Source organism: Leopardus geoffroyi, chromosome A3 (assembly GCF_018350155.1).
Source record: "Leopardus geoffroyi isolate Oge1 chromosome A3, O.geoffroyi_Oge1_pat1.0, whole genome shotgun sequence".
Taxonomy (NCBI): Eukaryota; Metazoa; Chordata; class Mammalia; order Carnivora; family Felidae; genus Leopardus; species Leopardus geoffroyi.
The window spans coordinates 27,843,777-27,859,843 of record NC_059336.1 but is presented as its reverse complement, the minus strand read 5'-3'; the positions used below and the strand labels follow the sequence as shown (position 1 = coordinate 27,859,843).

The window sequence follows — 16,067 nt, the reverse complement described above, 5'->3', positions numbered from 1 at the left end:
GCGTGTGTTGCTACTTCTTTCCATCTCTGTTTTCCTTCTTTCTCTGTTTCTCTCTTGTGTCTTTTTGTCCTTATCTCGGTCTCTATTTCTACCTCTTTCAGTGTATGTCTCTGTCTTTCTCTGTGTATCTCCTCTCTCCTCTCTCTCTCTCCCTCCACCCCCCCCCCTCCTCTTTCTCCGTCTCTCTGTATCTCTGCGCCTTTCTCGCCCTCACTTTCTCCCCTCCTGCCTGCCCGCTGCTCCCTGCGCCTGGCCTGCCCCCACCGCTGCCGGTTCAGGGGAACGTGTGCGGAGCGATTGTCCTGGGGGACATTTGATGGATTAGAGCGCTGAACAGTTCCATTGCTAGGGGACCACCTGATCTCCTCCAGCCTGCGTCCCATATAAAGCCGGCAGGCAGCCGGAGTGCTGAGCACAGCTCCAGCGATCGCCTGTCTGCGCGCCGCCGCCGCCAAGCCCGAGCGGGAGCCCGAGCCAGAGCCGGGGCCGCCGCCACCGGTGCCGGCTCCGCGCTGCCGCCCGCCCGCCCGCCCGCTGGGAGCTGTCCAGTGCTGAAACCCCGCGCCGACAGCCAATCGCGCCCGGCTGGCCGCCTCCCCCCACCGGGGCCCCACGCAAGTGCCCCCGCCGAGCCCCCCGCCAGTCGCACCATGCCGCGCTCCTTCCTGGTAAAGAAGATCAAAGGGGACGGCTTCCAGTGCAGCGGGGTGCCGGCCCCCACCTACCACCCCTTGGAGACCGCCTACGTGCTGCCTGGCGCCCGGGGGCCGCCCGGGGACAACGGTGAGTAGGACCCGGCGGGGGGGGGGGGGGGGCGGGGGGGAGGGAAAGAGGGAGGGGAGTTCGGGCCCTCCCCAACTCGGGCCACGAGGAGGGGTGCGCGCGGCAGGGAACCCCGGGTAGAGATTTCCCTGGCTGTGTGCGCCTCCCGGGCTTCCCGAGGGCCGGGCGGGCGGGGCAGGGGCTAGGTCCCTACAAAGGGAAAGTCACAGGGTCGATCCATCCCACAGCCACGCGCCAGCCCGGACTTAGAAAGTTGTGGCCCTAAACGGGGCTGGAGTGAGGGGTGGTGAGAGAATGGAGAGAGAGAGAGAGAGAGAGAGAGAGAGAGAGAGAGGCACCCACGAAGGGCTAATGCTGGGGGGCTAATGCACAAGGCAGTCTGTGGGTCCCCTCTCCCCAGTGGAGGGAAGGAGGCTGGATGTCTGAGTGTACTGCCCTGGTGGAGCAGATAAGCGGGCCTGCACTACCAGTCCCTGGGGAGACAGGGTTGGCTCCTTGGGTGTAGCTGGGGGCTCCCTCCTTCCCTTCAAGCCTGCTCCCCCTGGCGATGCCAGACAAGTGTTCTCAGGTCCCCTCTCTCAGCAACTCTTTTGTTACCCTCAGCCACATGCCTGCCAAAGGCTGGGCCTGTCCTGGGGACTGCAAGGAAGAGGGGATTTCTAGGAGGGGTTCCCCCAAAGTGGCTCCTGGTCCCCTGGGCTGCACTCCCTCCCCACTCCAGCTTCTCAACCCCCTCCAGAGCCAGCCCTGCTGTTCCTTGTAAGTCCCCCACCCCCAACACACTCCATCTCTTCTCAGAGCAAGTTCCCGCAGGGACAAGGGTTTGAGGGACAAGAGAGGTCATTCAGGCTCAGAAGGGGGTGATCTCTGAAGGATGTAGAGAAGAATCTGAGACTGCTTCCGTAGATCCCATCCCCCATCAAGGGGATCACAAAAGGGTTCTCCTCTGATGGCCCACACCAGGGAGGTGTCTGGAGAAGAGGCATCCCTTTGGCAGTAAGAAATCTGACATCACATGTGGCATTGGCTTTGGGGTGTGTGGGGAGGGGGAGATGAGGAAGAAGAGGGGAGGAGAGAAAAAGAAGAGAAGAAAAGGGCTGAGAATGGGGGGTGGGCTGAGGTGGTGAAGGCAGGAGCCAGGGAGGGTGGGAGTTTCACCTTGGGGATTGCCAAGCACTTCACCCACATTCCATCACTCTGTCAAGCCAGGTAGCAAGAGGGCGCTGGGCAAAAGGCTCTGTGACCTCATCAAGGTCAAAGAAATTAGGGAGTGATCAGGGATACAGCTGCAGCCCCTCAGCCCCTGGCCTCCTCCAGATCCCCAAGAGAACCAACCCCCATTTTCTTCACCCATATGTCTCTCATTCTACTGTCCTCTTTTCTTGACCCCAGGGCCTCTTGGGCTCGAGGACAGAGGCCCAGGGATATGGCTGGGCTTGTCTGAGTGCTGGCAGGACAGAGGGTGGACCTGGGACCATGCCAGGGCTGGGGCGTGTGTGTGCTAGGATCTGGGTAGAAATGCCTGCAACACTGGGAGGTGGATCCCTTGGGGGACTGGCACAAAATCCTGGGCTCCCACCCCCTGAGGCTTCTGTGGTCCTGTCCCCAGGCCAGTTGAGGAAACCCAGAGAAGCCCAGAGAATTTCTCATGCACAGTCTAAACTGCAAACTATTCCTCAGGGGGGGGGAGGCAGGAGTGCCTTGCTTTGAATTCAGGCCAAAAAAGCTTTGAAAGGAGCCCCTGAGTGAATGGTGGGTCAGAGCAAAAGTTGGGGCAAAGCTACCAGCAGGGGTGTTCCCACAGGGGTTCCACCAGGTTTGACACCCTAGAACTCCCTTGTCTTTTGCCCTTTCCCCAGAAGGTTGTAGGCCAGCTCCCTGGCCTCCAGAGAATCCTCCGGCTGTCCTGATGGTCTGATCCCTGGCCTAGAACCCTGAGCGGCTTGGGCTCTAGGTCTCTGACTCGCTATGTGACCTTGGGCAAGTGTCTTCCTTTCTGTGGTCCTCTGCCTCCCCAGCAGGGAAAGAGTTTGGATGGCTGAACTGAGTATCCTTCCAACTTTGACAAGCTCAGCTTTTGTGAAGGTCAAGTGTGGAATGGGAGGCTCTGGAGATGCCTGGATGAGGGTCTAACAGAATGCAGGGGGCCATTGTCGGGGTTTCTGTAGGATTCTGTTTGCCATCCAATGCCTGGCTGAGGGTGGCAGAGTTTCTGAGACCAGGTATTTCTTGGCTTCATTCTCTGCAGGCTGCCCCACAGTGAGGACAGGCACCCTGGCTTAGCCGCTCTTGGCAGTATCTGCAGTCCAGGGTTAGTGCCGGAGATCAGGGGGTGACCCTTCAAGCCTGGGTATGGCCAGGAGACACAAGGTCTGCCTCATCCTGTTGTCAGGGGCCTCTCCTATCCCTGGGGTGTGGCTAGACTGGGCAGTGAAGGCTCCCTCATCCCACGGGTGGGTAGGGTGCTGGGGGTCCTCAGAGAGCCTACCGGCTCCTAGTGGCCCGTTGTCTCCACTCTGCCGGAAATAACCTTGCTGAGCGTTTGAGGGAAGTGTGAAAAATTGCTGAGCCGACGTTTTTCTCTCCCAGCGTGTGTAAGTGTGCTGGGTAAACAAGGAGAAAGAGAGGAGGGGGGGGAGGTGAGGAGATGGAGGGAGGAAAGGAGGGAGGGAGGAGAAGGGAGGGGGAAGGGGGGAAGGGCCTGGGGCTGGAGATAGTTCCAGTTATTAGAAAGATCCTCTTACAAGCCATTCCTGCAGCAGCCGCTACACGGTCAGGATGAGGCTGGTGGGAGGGGAAGCTGGGGAGGGGTGCAGGGAGGGGGGCCTGTGAATGTGGAGGTCAGGAGAACCACTGGCTCCTAAGTGATGAAGATTCAGGGCCCCAAATTAAAGAGGTGTACTCCCAGCTCAGGGAATGCCTGGGAGTGCTGAGGATTCCTGGAGGACTCCTCCTACACACACACACACACACACACACACACACACACACACACACACACAAGCAATGCTCTACTCCCTCCCTTTTCAGCTTCTACAGGCTGGGCAAAAAGGTGCAGGTGCATCAGGGCTCCAGGCCTCGCCCCAGCCCAAAGAGCCCCTAAACAGGGAAGGGGAAGCTTCCCAAATGGAAAAATCTCTAGGCCTTTCTGCAGAGCTCCCCAAAGAAGGCAGACCAGATTTAATTCCACCATCCTGTCCAATACAATGCCTCATTTCTCCCCCTCCTTCTCCTCTTGCTCCTCCACTGTTTTCTGCCTCAGTGCAGCCTCCCCTTCCCCTCCTCTCCCCTGAGTGATTCTGAACACAGATTCCGTCTTGTGAGATGCCAACTCACATCCTCCTGACCCTCTCAGAACCTCGCCCTCCAACTCCACCAAGCCCACCCCTTCGCATCCTGGGGAGATGCTGGGGGAACTCTCAGCCATCCCAGAGCAGGCTGCTGCTCATCTATCTGCGTGGCTGTAGTCTCCGTGGATCTCAGCCCATCTTCACTGCCTACCTCCATCACACCCTCACACCCCAACTCTGAACTCCAGCTGGGCTCCCTGTCCTCCCTCCTCTGCCCCCCCCCCACCCTGGTCCTGCCCCCGTACTGCTTCACAGTGCATCTGACCCAGGCAGATGAGGGATCAATGCCAATCCAATAACACAGTTGTCTGCCCTCCACAGCTACATTAAGCCTCTCCAGCAGGCTGAAGAAGCACTCCTACTCTTGCCCATGGGCTTATCTAGTTGACCACATTACACCAGCGCCCACTTCCTCTCACTCCCTCTGATGGCGCCAGGGAGTCGCTCCAGGCCAGGCCTGGAAGCCCGGCTGAAAGGCCCCAACACATCCACCCCACACCTCAGAAAGGCCATCTGGGGAGCAGGGATGCAAAAGGGCTGCCCCAATTCCTTGGCAGAGGGAGCCCAGAGACGGCTGGGGAGGTGCCCAAGGACACACAGCAGGCCCATCTGGCTCTTAACTACCACTTCCCCTGGTATCTCAGTCTTGATCTAGGCCCAAGATCCAGGTTAGAGACATGTCAGAGGTCCAGGTTCAAAGTCCAGGTCCAGATCTGAGATCCAGGCCCAACATCCATGTCCAACCTTAAGTCTAGGACAAGGTCCAAGGTCAATGTCCTAGGCTAGTCCAGTCCAAGATTCAGAACAAATTCATGTCCAAGTTCAAGTTTCAATGTCCGAGATCAGGTCCAGGTCAATGTTCAGGGTCCAGGATTACGATCCAGATCGAATTTCTAGTTCAAGGTCATGTCCAGGTCCATTCTGAAGGCTTGCCAGGTTGATGTCTTAGACTCACCATTAGCTTTTTCGTGGCCTTGGACTGGTCTCCCCCAACCCCAGCCTTAGTTTCCTTCTCATGAACGCAAGCAGTTGAACTTGATCTCTTTCAGCTGTGACCTTGTAGGGACCCAGAAATCTGATTTTTCTAAGAATTAGTCAGTGGGAGTATGGAATAACAGGGCCCATGTGGGATATGGAATCTGGGGTCCACAGTCCCCTCTAAGCCTGGGATCACAAGGGTGACATGAGGGGACAGAGCTGAGCATCTATTTTTCAAGCAGTCTGTTTGTGGTTCCTGAGGGACAGCAGAAGAATACATCAAGTCCCTATGTCAGCACAGCAATTTATATCATCCCCCAAACTCCCCACACCCCAGCTCCCCCCACACACACTGTGGGCAAAGGGCAGTGAGCACAGGGGAGGATTAGCTCCAACCTACAAAGGCAAACGAGGCCAGGGAGACCCGTGCCTTGCATGAGGTCATGGGGCATAAATGGTGGACCCTGTCGCACCTCCCGGGTGAGTGCTTCATCTACATGTTCTAAGGACCCTCCATAGCCTGGAGGCCCTCTGAGAGGCAGGATGAGACCCTTGCTGAGAGAGAGGAGACCCCCAGAGTTCCTGGCCTCCCTCCCAGCTGCGGTGTCCGGCTGCCAGCCTTTGGGTAAGAAGGGAGGTTGGAATGGGCCCTCTGACTGTACCCTTCTGGAACAGAAGGAGGGGAGGGCAGAAAGCAGGAGGCGTGGAGCGCCTGCATGCATTGTGCAAGGGCCTTCCGGAGACTCCCCCAAGGGAGCAGACCAGTCAGTGCTAGGCAATTCAAGACCCTTAGCCACCCACTCCTATCTCCACAACCCCTTGAAAAATCTTTCCTATTGATTCCTGCAGAGCTGTGGACCTCCCCATGGGCCACAGGAATTGGGTCACAGTCAGGAGGAAACAGAGTATGTGGGATTTCTTGAGTGGGGGGAAGGTAGGGAAGGACCCTGGAATCCTCTAGACACTCCCTGGGCCTGGGTCAGTAGGCGTCAGCCCCACACCCTATAGCCGTGGTCATGTTGGGCCAGACTTCACTCTGTCCCCTGCTCATCTGGACTCCCAGGGACCCTCCCCAGTGGGCAGGTGTACCAGCTGCTAGGCCCTTGGAGGATGTGGGTGTCATTTCTGGTCTGGTGCCCAGGGAACAGCTAACAAAGATGCTATAATAAGGGGAGGGGGAGGCACCAGCCCCTTTGCCCAGCTCTGTGAGCAGACAGGAGAAACTATTTTTATCCTGCTTTGCTGCTGACAGACCTGGCTTTCTGCTCAGCTGGCTGGAGCTGATTCTCGAGGCCCGAGGCCCTGGCACAGCAAGAAGCAGCTCTAAATATACCCGTGCAGCAGCCCCTCCAGCTCCCACCACCAAGCAGGGCTGGGCCCTCCTCAGGAAAGTGGGCCACCTGGAAAGCTGGCCCACTACCAGGCCCCTCTCTTTTTCTGCCCATCTCAAGGCAGGGCAGTGGGACTGGGGCTGGAAATTCCCTGGAGGAAGGTTGGGACCCTGGGAATCTGGGAGAGGCTGGGAAAGGGAGTCAAGGACTGAGAGGCAGGAGGCTGGCCTAACTCTGGTGTGAACCTGCTTTGTGACCTGAGGTGGGTCAAGGCCTCTCTCTGGGCCTCAGCTTCTATACGGCCCCGGAGGAAGTGACTATCACGTTCCCTTAGAGAGGAAGTAATGTGCACAGAGCACTGAGCAGGGTGCCTTGTACACAGTAAGTGCTTAATAAGAGTCAGTCATTACTTCTGTTAGTTTTATTTGCAAAAATTTACAAGGGGCTGGAACAGTTTCTCAAATAGCTTCTCTCCACCCCCAACACCCCACCATCCTATCAGACACGGGCCAAGTGGGGGATGTTACCTGGAAAAGAAACCCACTGCTCCTTTCCCCCACCAGTTGAAAACTTCCTACCCCAGCAGTCTCCATCCAGCTAGGGTGTTCTGGAAAAAAACACAGGCTTCGGAGGGTTACAAGCCCAGCTTCTCTCCCAGCGACCTTGGGCAAATACTCTCCCCTCTCTGGGCCTCTGGGCTTTGCACTGTGCCTGGCACCCAGGGGAGGTTCAATGAAAGCAGTGCTACTGGTAATGGCACTTATCAGAAATGCCTCCCCTCACCCCAAGGGGCCAGACGGCTGGGTGAGACCGTGTCTGTAGAGCACCTAGCACCTTAATCTTCGTAAAATTCCCTTCCCACCATTCCTTTGGCTCCCAGATTTTTCCATTTTTAACAGATTCTGGACCTTCAATCTAAAGTATCGAGACTCTTAGGCAGAGAAGGCCAAGAGTCATTCGCAGGTGACATGTGTATGCTGTCTCCAAAGTGTTTCTGAGCCTTCCCCCAGGTGGCAGGGGTGGCTCTAGTCCCGATCCCTCCAATGGGGGATTCGAGCCCAGAGAGGCTGTGTGACTTGCCCAAGAGCACACAGCTAGGATATGAGTAAAAGAACCAGGATGAGAGCCACGTCTCTTCTCCCTGGGTCCCTGGCCATTCCTGCCTCTATCGTGACCCACTCTGTCACTCTGTCAGATGGGGGACAAGTAGCTCAGCCATCTATGGTCACCTGTGGAACAGAGGAAAGCACCGAAAACCCATCGGGGTTCCATGCACAGAGTTAGAACACAACTTAGCGTCCTAAAGGATTCTCCAGTGTTGAGGCCCAGAGAGGTGAGGTGGTTTGCCCAAGATCATATAGCAGCCTGAGACTCCCATGTGTGTCTCGTTCTACTCTTGCTAGATTAGAAGGATATCACCAGGAAACGTAGGGATAATAATGATAATAATAATAGCAGCTGGGGAGTCTATTGTGTGCCAAGCATTGTACTAAGCACTTTATATGCATTAATTCATTCAGTGCTATTACAAGCTCCCTTATACATACGTGGCACAAAACGGTTACATAACTTGCCAAGGTCACATAGACAAGGAGAGGTCTAGGGTGGCTCTGAGGAGAATGAGGTGGAATTGAGGGAGCTTGGGGGTGTGCTGGAGGGACAGGAAAAGGACCTGAGGATCTAATTCAGAAAGGGCCACGATGCAGAATGGGTCTTTAAAGCATCCCAGTCGACCTTCTTCCATACAGACCAAGTCCAGAGAGGTTAAGTAACCTGGCCAAGGTCACAAAGCAAGTTAGAACCACCTCCTCCCGATATGACCACGAAAACTCTCTTCTAGCCCACAACTCTACCCCGCCCCCACCCACACAACGCACGTGGAGCTTCACGGCTGCTGGGAATCAGGTCTGGTCTGCAATGCCTGTCCTGAAGGCAATTCTGCATCCGTCTCTAGGCTGAAGAGCAGCCTTTGTTTGAGGCGCCCCTATTTCTATGTAAAGAGCCCCCCAGCGACAGGAGTAAGTTGCTGCAGTGCTACAGGCTGCCACCAGAGGGCACCACAGGCAGAGAGCCCGCGAGGACTTGGCCTGGGTCACTGAACTCCTGCCACCCACCAAAAGTTTTCTCACCCAAACCTGAAGTAGAAATTACACGTCCTGAGGCAACAGAGGCCCAGAGAGGAACATCAAGATGTGTCTTAGCAGATGCCAACAAAACCGCAGCACAGAAACCCATGTGGGGAGATTGTTGGGTTGGGTTGGGATCCTGGGTTGGGATCCTGGCCCTAAGTTACTAGGCGGGCACGTTGCTTAACCATCTTGTGCCTAAATTTCCTGGTCTGTAAGATGATACCAACCTTGGAGTCAAGAGGATGGAATGCATTCATGTATATAAAGCCCTCAAAATGGCACCTGACACATTTAAGTTCTCTAGGATGTTCATTAGTATTTGTTCACTTTTCACATACGGTTTCTTTACTCGCGGACTCCCTACTACAACTGTCTGCATGCTTCCATTATCCCCGTTTTACAGCTGGGGAAACAGCGGCACAGAGAGGGCAAGCAGTTTGTCCAAGGTCACACAGCTGGGAACAGTCAAGTCAGAACTCAATCCAGGCAGTGGGGCACCAAGGTTATGCTCTTAACCAGTATGCCGTCCTTATTCAGTAACAGGACACGCGCTGGTCACATGATCAGTGATCCCCTGACACATGGATCCTATACTATCTATCCCCTGAGGCACAGAAAGGTACATGACTTGCTCAAGGTCACCCAGAATCTGTGCCAGGAGTCAAGCTGTCCGAAGACCAGGTAGGCAGAATGGCCTACAGCGGGTCACGCTGGGCTGGGGAGTGAGGCTGGCCCTGCAAATCTCCATTGCCACTTATCACCCATTTCACAAATGCTTATGGAGCGCTGGCTAGCTGGGGCCCTGGGGATGGGAGGTAGTAGCCACTTCCTCCGGGACCTCTGGGTGTGTGGGAAGCAAGGGAGCAGGGCAGTGCGTTCCAATCCTTGCTCCACCCCTGAGCAAGCACCATTACCACTCCATACTTCAGTTTCTTTATCTGTAGTGAAAGTGTTTTTGTGATGATTTGGTCAGGTGATGAGAGTGAAGCGCCCAGCCCAAAGCTGGCATGCAGTAAGCACTCAATAAATATTTGCTGTTATTATCACTATCTCAGGAGTTACAATAGAAGTACCAGGGACAGGAGGTCTGGGAGTACCAGGCAGGTATTTAACTCAGTCTGAAACAAGACTCTCTGAATGTTTTGGGGCCTGATTCCTGGAGTGGGGGGGGGGCGGGGGGAATGCCTCCAGACCAAAGGCAGACAGGAGGGGAGGAATGGGGTGCTGGGAGGCGGGGCAACTCTCCTTCCCCCATTAAAAAACTGCCAGCCCCACGGGCTTCTCTGCAACCCGAGCCCCTCCCTACTGAGTCATCCACCCCCACAGTCCCCAGTCACTCTGTGTGCAGACTGTCTTGTGCCAGCAGCTGAAGGGAAAGAAAAAAAAGGGCATGCCCTCGCCTTCAGGGCTGGGGGACACTCTGCACAGACTTTACTCTGTGACCATCCCAAATTCCAGACGAGAGGAAGAGGTACAGGGGCTGGATCGGGCAGGCAGGCTGTTTCAAGCAAGGAAAAGCTGTGAATCCAGTTCCCTGCTTACAAAGTCCTATTCCGCCTGTTTTCCTGAGTGGGGGAGGCTGGAGAGTGGGGAGAACGGGTCTCAAGGTCAGAAGGAAGGTCAGATCTCCTGCTGTGCCACTCCCCAGCTTGAAGCCTCAGAAAGGGGCCTGACTTTCCTTGTTCTCCTGGAATCGAAAGACAATGGAAACACTTTGTAATTTGGTGCCAGGTCGGTAAGTGTTGTGCACGTCTGCCAGAAATTCCCCCTGAGAGCCTGGACCCCAGGTCCGAGGAGGGTGCCAGGACCACGCTAGGCCCTGGGAAGGAGAGACAAATCATGGTGGCCCCTGCACTTGGGAAGCCTCTGTGGAATCCCCTGGGCGAGCCTCAGCCTGCCTACCCACCAATCACACAAACCCAAGGTAGACAGGATTTCTGGTCCAACTCCAAAGAGGAGGGAAGAAGGGGGGGGGGGGGGAGGTGAATTCTCACAGGGAGACTCCAGAATGCTTCTAGTGGAGCCGGGAGCAAAACAGGCTCAGGAGCAAGTACAAGGAAGTCCCATTCCTGAAGCACCTAGTACATGCCACACACTTGACCTCTCAAATCCTCTAGCAGCCCCGGGAGATGGGTCTAACAGGGCTGTAATTCATTTACGCAACATCTACTCATTGCACACCTGTTTTTTTAAGCCAGGCACATGCTGGGCACACAAATCCAGCCCTTGGAAGCTCACAGCCTGGTGGGGTAGGCAGACAATTAAATAACCTTCAGTGAGGACACTTATTCAAGCAAATAAAAAGCATAATTATAATAGCTAACATTTATATAGTAATTACTGGGTACTCCTTCTCTCCCTTTCTCTGTATTTCCTTACACAGAAATTGGGGATGAGAACGGCACCACTTTGTAGGGCCTGTAAGGACTGAATGAGTTAACATGCATAAAGCGCTGAAGCAGGGCCCGGTGCATGCTTAATACGTGCTTCTTTTCATCACTTAACTCTGCCCTTCCAAAGACCCTGGGAGGGAGAGCCCAATTATAAGCTCCATTTTGTAGATGAGGAAACAGATTCAAAGAAGTTACAGCACTGGAATGGCAGAATGCTGTTAGAATAAAGGCAGCATGGCCTTTGGCGTCAACCTGCTAAGGTCTGAATCTTGGCTCTATCACTTACTAGCTGGGAGTTTAGACTCTTTACGTCTCTGTCTGTAAAGTGGGTGTGAAAAACAGTAAGACCTTCAGGGCGTGGTTGTGAGCACTTAAGAAGCTAGTGAACACACAGCCCGTGGAACCGTGGGGGCGCCATGCTCCAAGAGGGTGGCGCAGGGGTTGTTTCATCGGTGGCCCATAGCGGAATGATGTGAACACAGGCCGGGCGGAGGCGCAGGACAGCGACCGCCGTCCTAGTTAGGGGCGCCAACGTTTCCCAAGAGCGAGCTCCGGGACGCCGCGCTGGAGAGCGCCGGGAGTGTGACCTGCCCCCTGCGGCGCCTCACCTACGTCCCCGCTCCCTTCCCGCCCCTGCAGGTTACGCCCCGCACTGCCTGCCGCCCAGCAGCTACGATGCGGACCAGAAGCCCGGCCTGGAGCTGGCGCCGGCCGAGCCCGCCTACCCGCCGGCGGCGCCGGAGGAGTACAGCGACCCCGAGAGCCCGCAGTCCAGCCTGTCGGCGCGCTACTTCCGCGGGGAGGCGGCCGTGACCGACAGCTACTCCATGGACGCCTTCTTCATCTCGGACGGGCGCTCGCGGCGGCGGCGCGGCGCGGGCGGCGGGGACGCGGGCGGCGCGGGGGACGCCGGGAGCGCCGGGGGGCGCGCGGGGCGCGCGGGGGCGCCGGCGGGCGGCGGGCACCGGCACGCGTGCGCCGAGTGCGGCAAGACGTACGCCACGTCGTCGAACCTGAGCCGCCACAAGCAGACGCACCGCAGCCTGGACAGCCAGCTGGCGCGCAAGTGCCCGACGTGCGGCAAGGCGTACGTGTCCATGCCCGCCCTGGCCATGCACGTGCTCACGCACAACCTGCGCCACAAGTGCGGCGTGTGCGGCAAGGCCTTCTCGCGGCCCTGGCTGCTGCAGGGCCACATGCGCTCGCACACGGGCGAGAAGCCGTTCGGCTGCGCGCACTGCGGCAAGGCCTTCGCCGACCGCTCCAACCTGCGCGCGCACATGCAGACGCACTCGGCCTTCAAGCACTACCGCTGCCGCCAGTGCGACAAGAGCTTCGCGCTCAAGTCCTACCTCCACAAGCACTGCGAGGCCGCCTGCGTCAAGGGGGCCGAGCCGCCCCCGCCGCCGCCCGCCGGCCCCACCAGCTGAGTCGCCCGCCGCCGCCGCCGCCCTCGGGGCCCCCCACCTCCACCTCCACCCTCTCCGCGCCCCAGCAGCGTTTCCCTGCCCACCCCCCCCCCCTCGTGGGGAACCCTCCCAGCCCGGAACTTTTCTCTCCCGCCCCGAGAACCACCGCTCACCTCTGGCACTGGCTACCCCAGCGCACCCGACCGCAACGTCCTTTCCGCCCCCTGAGACTCGGACCTTGACCCCCTGCTCCCAACTCAGGCACCAGGTCCGCACCTCTCCCGGGCCCCAGATTTCCTTCCGCCCAGATCCTGCACCTCTCCTCTCTTTCAGACTTTTCTTCCCACTTCTCAGCTGAGTCTCTCCTATCGTTCCTCTATTGGAACCCCAATCTAAGGCCCAAACCTACCTTTGACTCTCACGTCTGTTGTGGTTTCCTCATCCACACCGGTACGCAGGCCCTGCAGCTCCCAGACCACATTCCAACCCCAGACTGTCCTTCTGGCCTCTGCCGGGTCTCGCTGTATGTGTGCCCATCTAGGGATCCAATCCTCACCCCTCCTGGAGTCCCCGGTCTGTCCCTGATCCCCTCCATACCCTGGCCTTAGGTCCAGCCATTCACAGCCCCCTTCACCATGCTCACATACATCTCCCACCCTCTTCGGTCCTAGGGCCTTCTCAACCGCTCCCACCCCCTACTCTCTCCAGACCCCCTCATCCTCCCCGCAGTTCTCATCTTTTTGTGTTCACCTGACCAGGGGCAGACTTGAGGGGCAGTTCAGGCCCTGCCCCCCTAATGTAGTCCTCCTCTCACCCCAGGACAGCCCCTCCCTGGGCTTCCAGTCTCCAGCTGCCCGCTCCCCAGATTCTCTGAGCACTTTCCCCCACCCCCAGGACTACAGGTACCCCTCCTTATTTGTTGGGGGGAGTCTGGGGCACCTCACAAATGCCCTTCCCCCTGTCTGGCTGGGCCTCTCCAGTTATTTATTTGTGTATTTATTTATTTATCTATTTATTGTTATATTTAATCTCTTGGCCTCACCCAGGGATGGTCTGGCTTCCCCAGCTGGACTGGGAGGTCAGGGAGCCAGGCAAGGAGAGAGACAGCAACGGCCATAGAAAGCTGTTCCCCACTCCACCCCCCACTCACACCCCCTCTTGGGGAGTGACGGAGAAGCCTCACCCTCCTCAGAGCCTGAACTCTGGGGAGGGGGCACGAGAATGAGAGGGATAGCCTGCTTACCCTCAAGGGGGGGGGGGGGTTAGGGGTATCAGGAGATCCAGTCATGGGGCAGGTCCCCACCCTCCTGAGCCTTCCACTCCCACTCCAGGGAGACCGGAGAGAGGAGCCTCCTCGATTTGTTTCCTATTTATTCCTCTTCTCAAGGGACCCCAGGTTCCAGGGACCGACTGAGCCCCGGACCCCGCTGGGGCCTCCGGCCTGCTCCGCTCCCGGGAGGAGCGCTCCCTCCCGGCCACGTCTATGCAACTCTCCCGGGCAGAGGGGCCGCCACTACCTCCCCCGCCGCGCTTTCGCATGCCCGGGCGAGGACCGAAGCACACACCTCCACGCTCACGGGCCCTGGCCCCCCCTGCTTTAAGCACACGCCTCTGCCCCATCACTAGGCGCCCAGTTCTGGGGGCAGGAGTCCTGGACTCTCCGACCCCTCCCTCTTTCCTCCCAGCCACAGAGGAGGGTGGAGACTGGAGGGGCCCCTGGAGCAGGGGCCCTTCTCTAGGGAGGGCTTCTCACCTCCAGGCCCACCTGGGAAGGGAGGCAGCAGGGATGGGGGGAGGGAGAGGGGTCGCAGAAGCAATTACGGAGGGTGTTGACCCTGTAAATAGGAACTTCTGACAGCAATAATTTTCCATGCATGCTAAGCCTTTTGGCCATATTTTGTATGAGCGCTTGGCGCTCCCCCTCCCTCCTCCTCCCCCATCTCGCACCCCAGACGCCCCTCCCTTCCTCACCTCTGGCAGTATTACTTGTAACGCAATTCAGGGATATTAAAGGGACTTTGGCCACTCACCAGCGCCTCTAGACCTTGTGATTGGGGGTGGGGTGTGGGCAGAGGAGGCATCTGAGAGGCAGCTGGATTTTTTTCTCTTTTTACATTTTTTTGTTACACATTAATCTTGTTTATCGCAGCTGCATCTTTTCCACTCCATTTCCCTCCCCTTAGCGTGACCACCGTGTAGCTGCCGCCAGGGGTCACACACTCCAGGGGTCCTTTGGCAACCACAAGGTCCCAAGCATCCTCAGTCCTAAATACTCCTCAACAACTGGGGTCGAAAACTCAAAAGATTTCAAGGGCCCGATCAATAGCATGAATGAAGCAGGTTGCTTTGATACATCAGGGAATATTGGAGCCTGTAAACTCACAGGAAAGACTGCGTCTCACCTTAAAGAATTGCAATCGAGTTAACTCTATCTGCCAAACAAATACGACTGTGAGCCAGAGCCAGATTTCTCTCTTGATAGCCGGTTTACAACCCCTTTATGGTTCCCCACTTCATCGGGGGGAGGGGGAAGGTTCTGGCCAGTCCTACTGATCACACCTGGGCAAGTACATGCATGCAGAAAGGTGGAACTTTGGCTCAGCAGGCAAAGTTACCCCAAAACAGTAAGCTGCCCCCAGGGCCACTCAGTTGTCATCAAGGGTGTTCAGGAATATGTTGAACAGCCCATCCCTCCTCCTTGCCAGCTGCCTTGGTGAGCTTTCAAACTACAAACGTGTCCTCACCTTACTGAAAACTTCCCTGGGGACCACAACACCGTGCCACCTAACTCGAACCCCCAACGTGGACTCACTGAGAGGCAAGGCCATGTGCTTTGAGGGCTGGATGCCAGGCTGCAGGCTGGAACTCAATCTCCCCTGGGGCCAGCTTTTGGGGTCCCTCCTTTTGTGGGCAGTACACTCAACTTTTAGTACTGGTGCCTGTCTGCCTTTCCCTTCACATACCTCTGGATAAGTGGCTATAATCTGAGCAATGTGCCACATGTCTCCAGCAATGACAGCAGTTTGGGGATCCCCCACCCCCCCACACACACACACAAAATATCCAAAGGGGCTTTGAGGGGCCCAGGCACCTGTTGCCTTCCCTAACCAGCCACACATAGTCCTCTGTGACTACATACTGCTTCTTTCTTTTTTAAATATTTATTTTTGAGAGACACAGAGCACAAGTGGGGGAGGGGCAGAGCAAGAGGGAAACAACAGAATCCAAAGCAGGCCCCAGGCTCTGAGCTGTCAGCACAGAGCCTGATGTCAGGCTCCGACCCACGGGACCGTGAGCTCATGACCTGAGCCGAAATCAGACGCTCAACTGACTGAGCCCCCCAGGAGCCCCCACACTGCTTCTAACCTGGGGCTGTGTCAGTTACATTTATTTCAGACCCAGGGAACAGAACCCACGCTAGATCCACATTTTACAAACATCTCATTCCCTGTATTAAATCCCCTTGAAGCAGAAAGCGGTTAACACAGGGAATTGCTGCTGACAGAATTGTTGGAAGGACCAAAGGGGAAGAGCCTTCAGCTGGACCCCCTAGAACATCTCCACAGAACTGGCCCACCAGGGGAGCAGCCGCTTCCTCCAAAACCAGACAGGGATATCAGCAGGCTCACTGGAACTACTGAGTTCAAGAACACAGCACTATCGGTGTGACCCAAGGGTCAGGAGGCCGCTGCCA

General features: G+C 56.9%; 2 protein-coding genes across 4 annotated transcripts in view; one reads left to right on the top strand and one right to left on the bottom strand.

Moving 5' to 3' along the window:
- The window catches only part of FAM110A (family with sequence similarity 110 member A), a 147,485-nt gene that overhangs the window by 123,914 nt on the left and 7,504 nt on the right, over window positions 1–16,067 (bottom strand). The gene's annotated exons all lie outside the window — the stretch shown is intronic.
- On the top strand, window positions 101–14,402 carry SCRT2 (scratch family transcriptional repressor 2). The gene is made up of 2 exons (XM_045445029.1): window positions 101–783; window positions 11,604–14,402. The coding sequence occupies exons 1-2, from the start codon at window positions 651–653 to the stop codon at window positions 12,392–12,394; spliced, it is 924 nt and encodes a 307-aa protein (XP_045300985.1). The 5' UTR covers window positions 101–650; the 3' UTR covers window positions 12,395–14,402.

Bases quoted from the DNA above. Each gene is read 5' to 3' on its own strand.
- SCRT2 (XM_045445029.1), top strand. From the start codon at position 651: ATGCCGCGCTCCTTCCTGGTAAAGAAGATCAAAGGGGACGGCTTCCAG. The intron at 784-11,603 runs GTGAGTAGGACC...CCGCCCCTGCAG, and splicing joins GGGGCCGCCCGGGGACAACG to GTTACGCCCCGCACTGCCTG.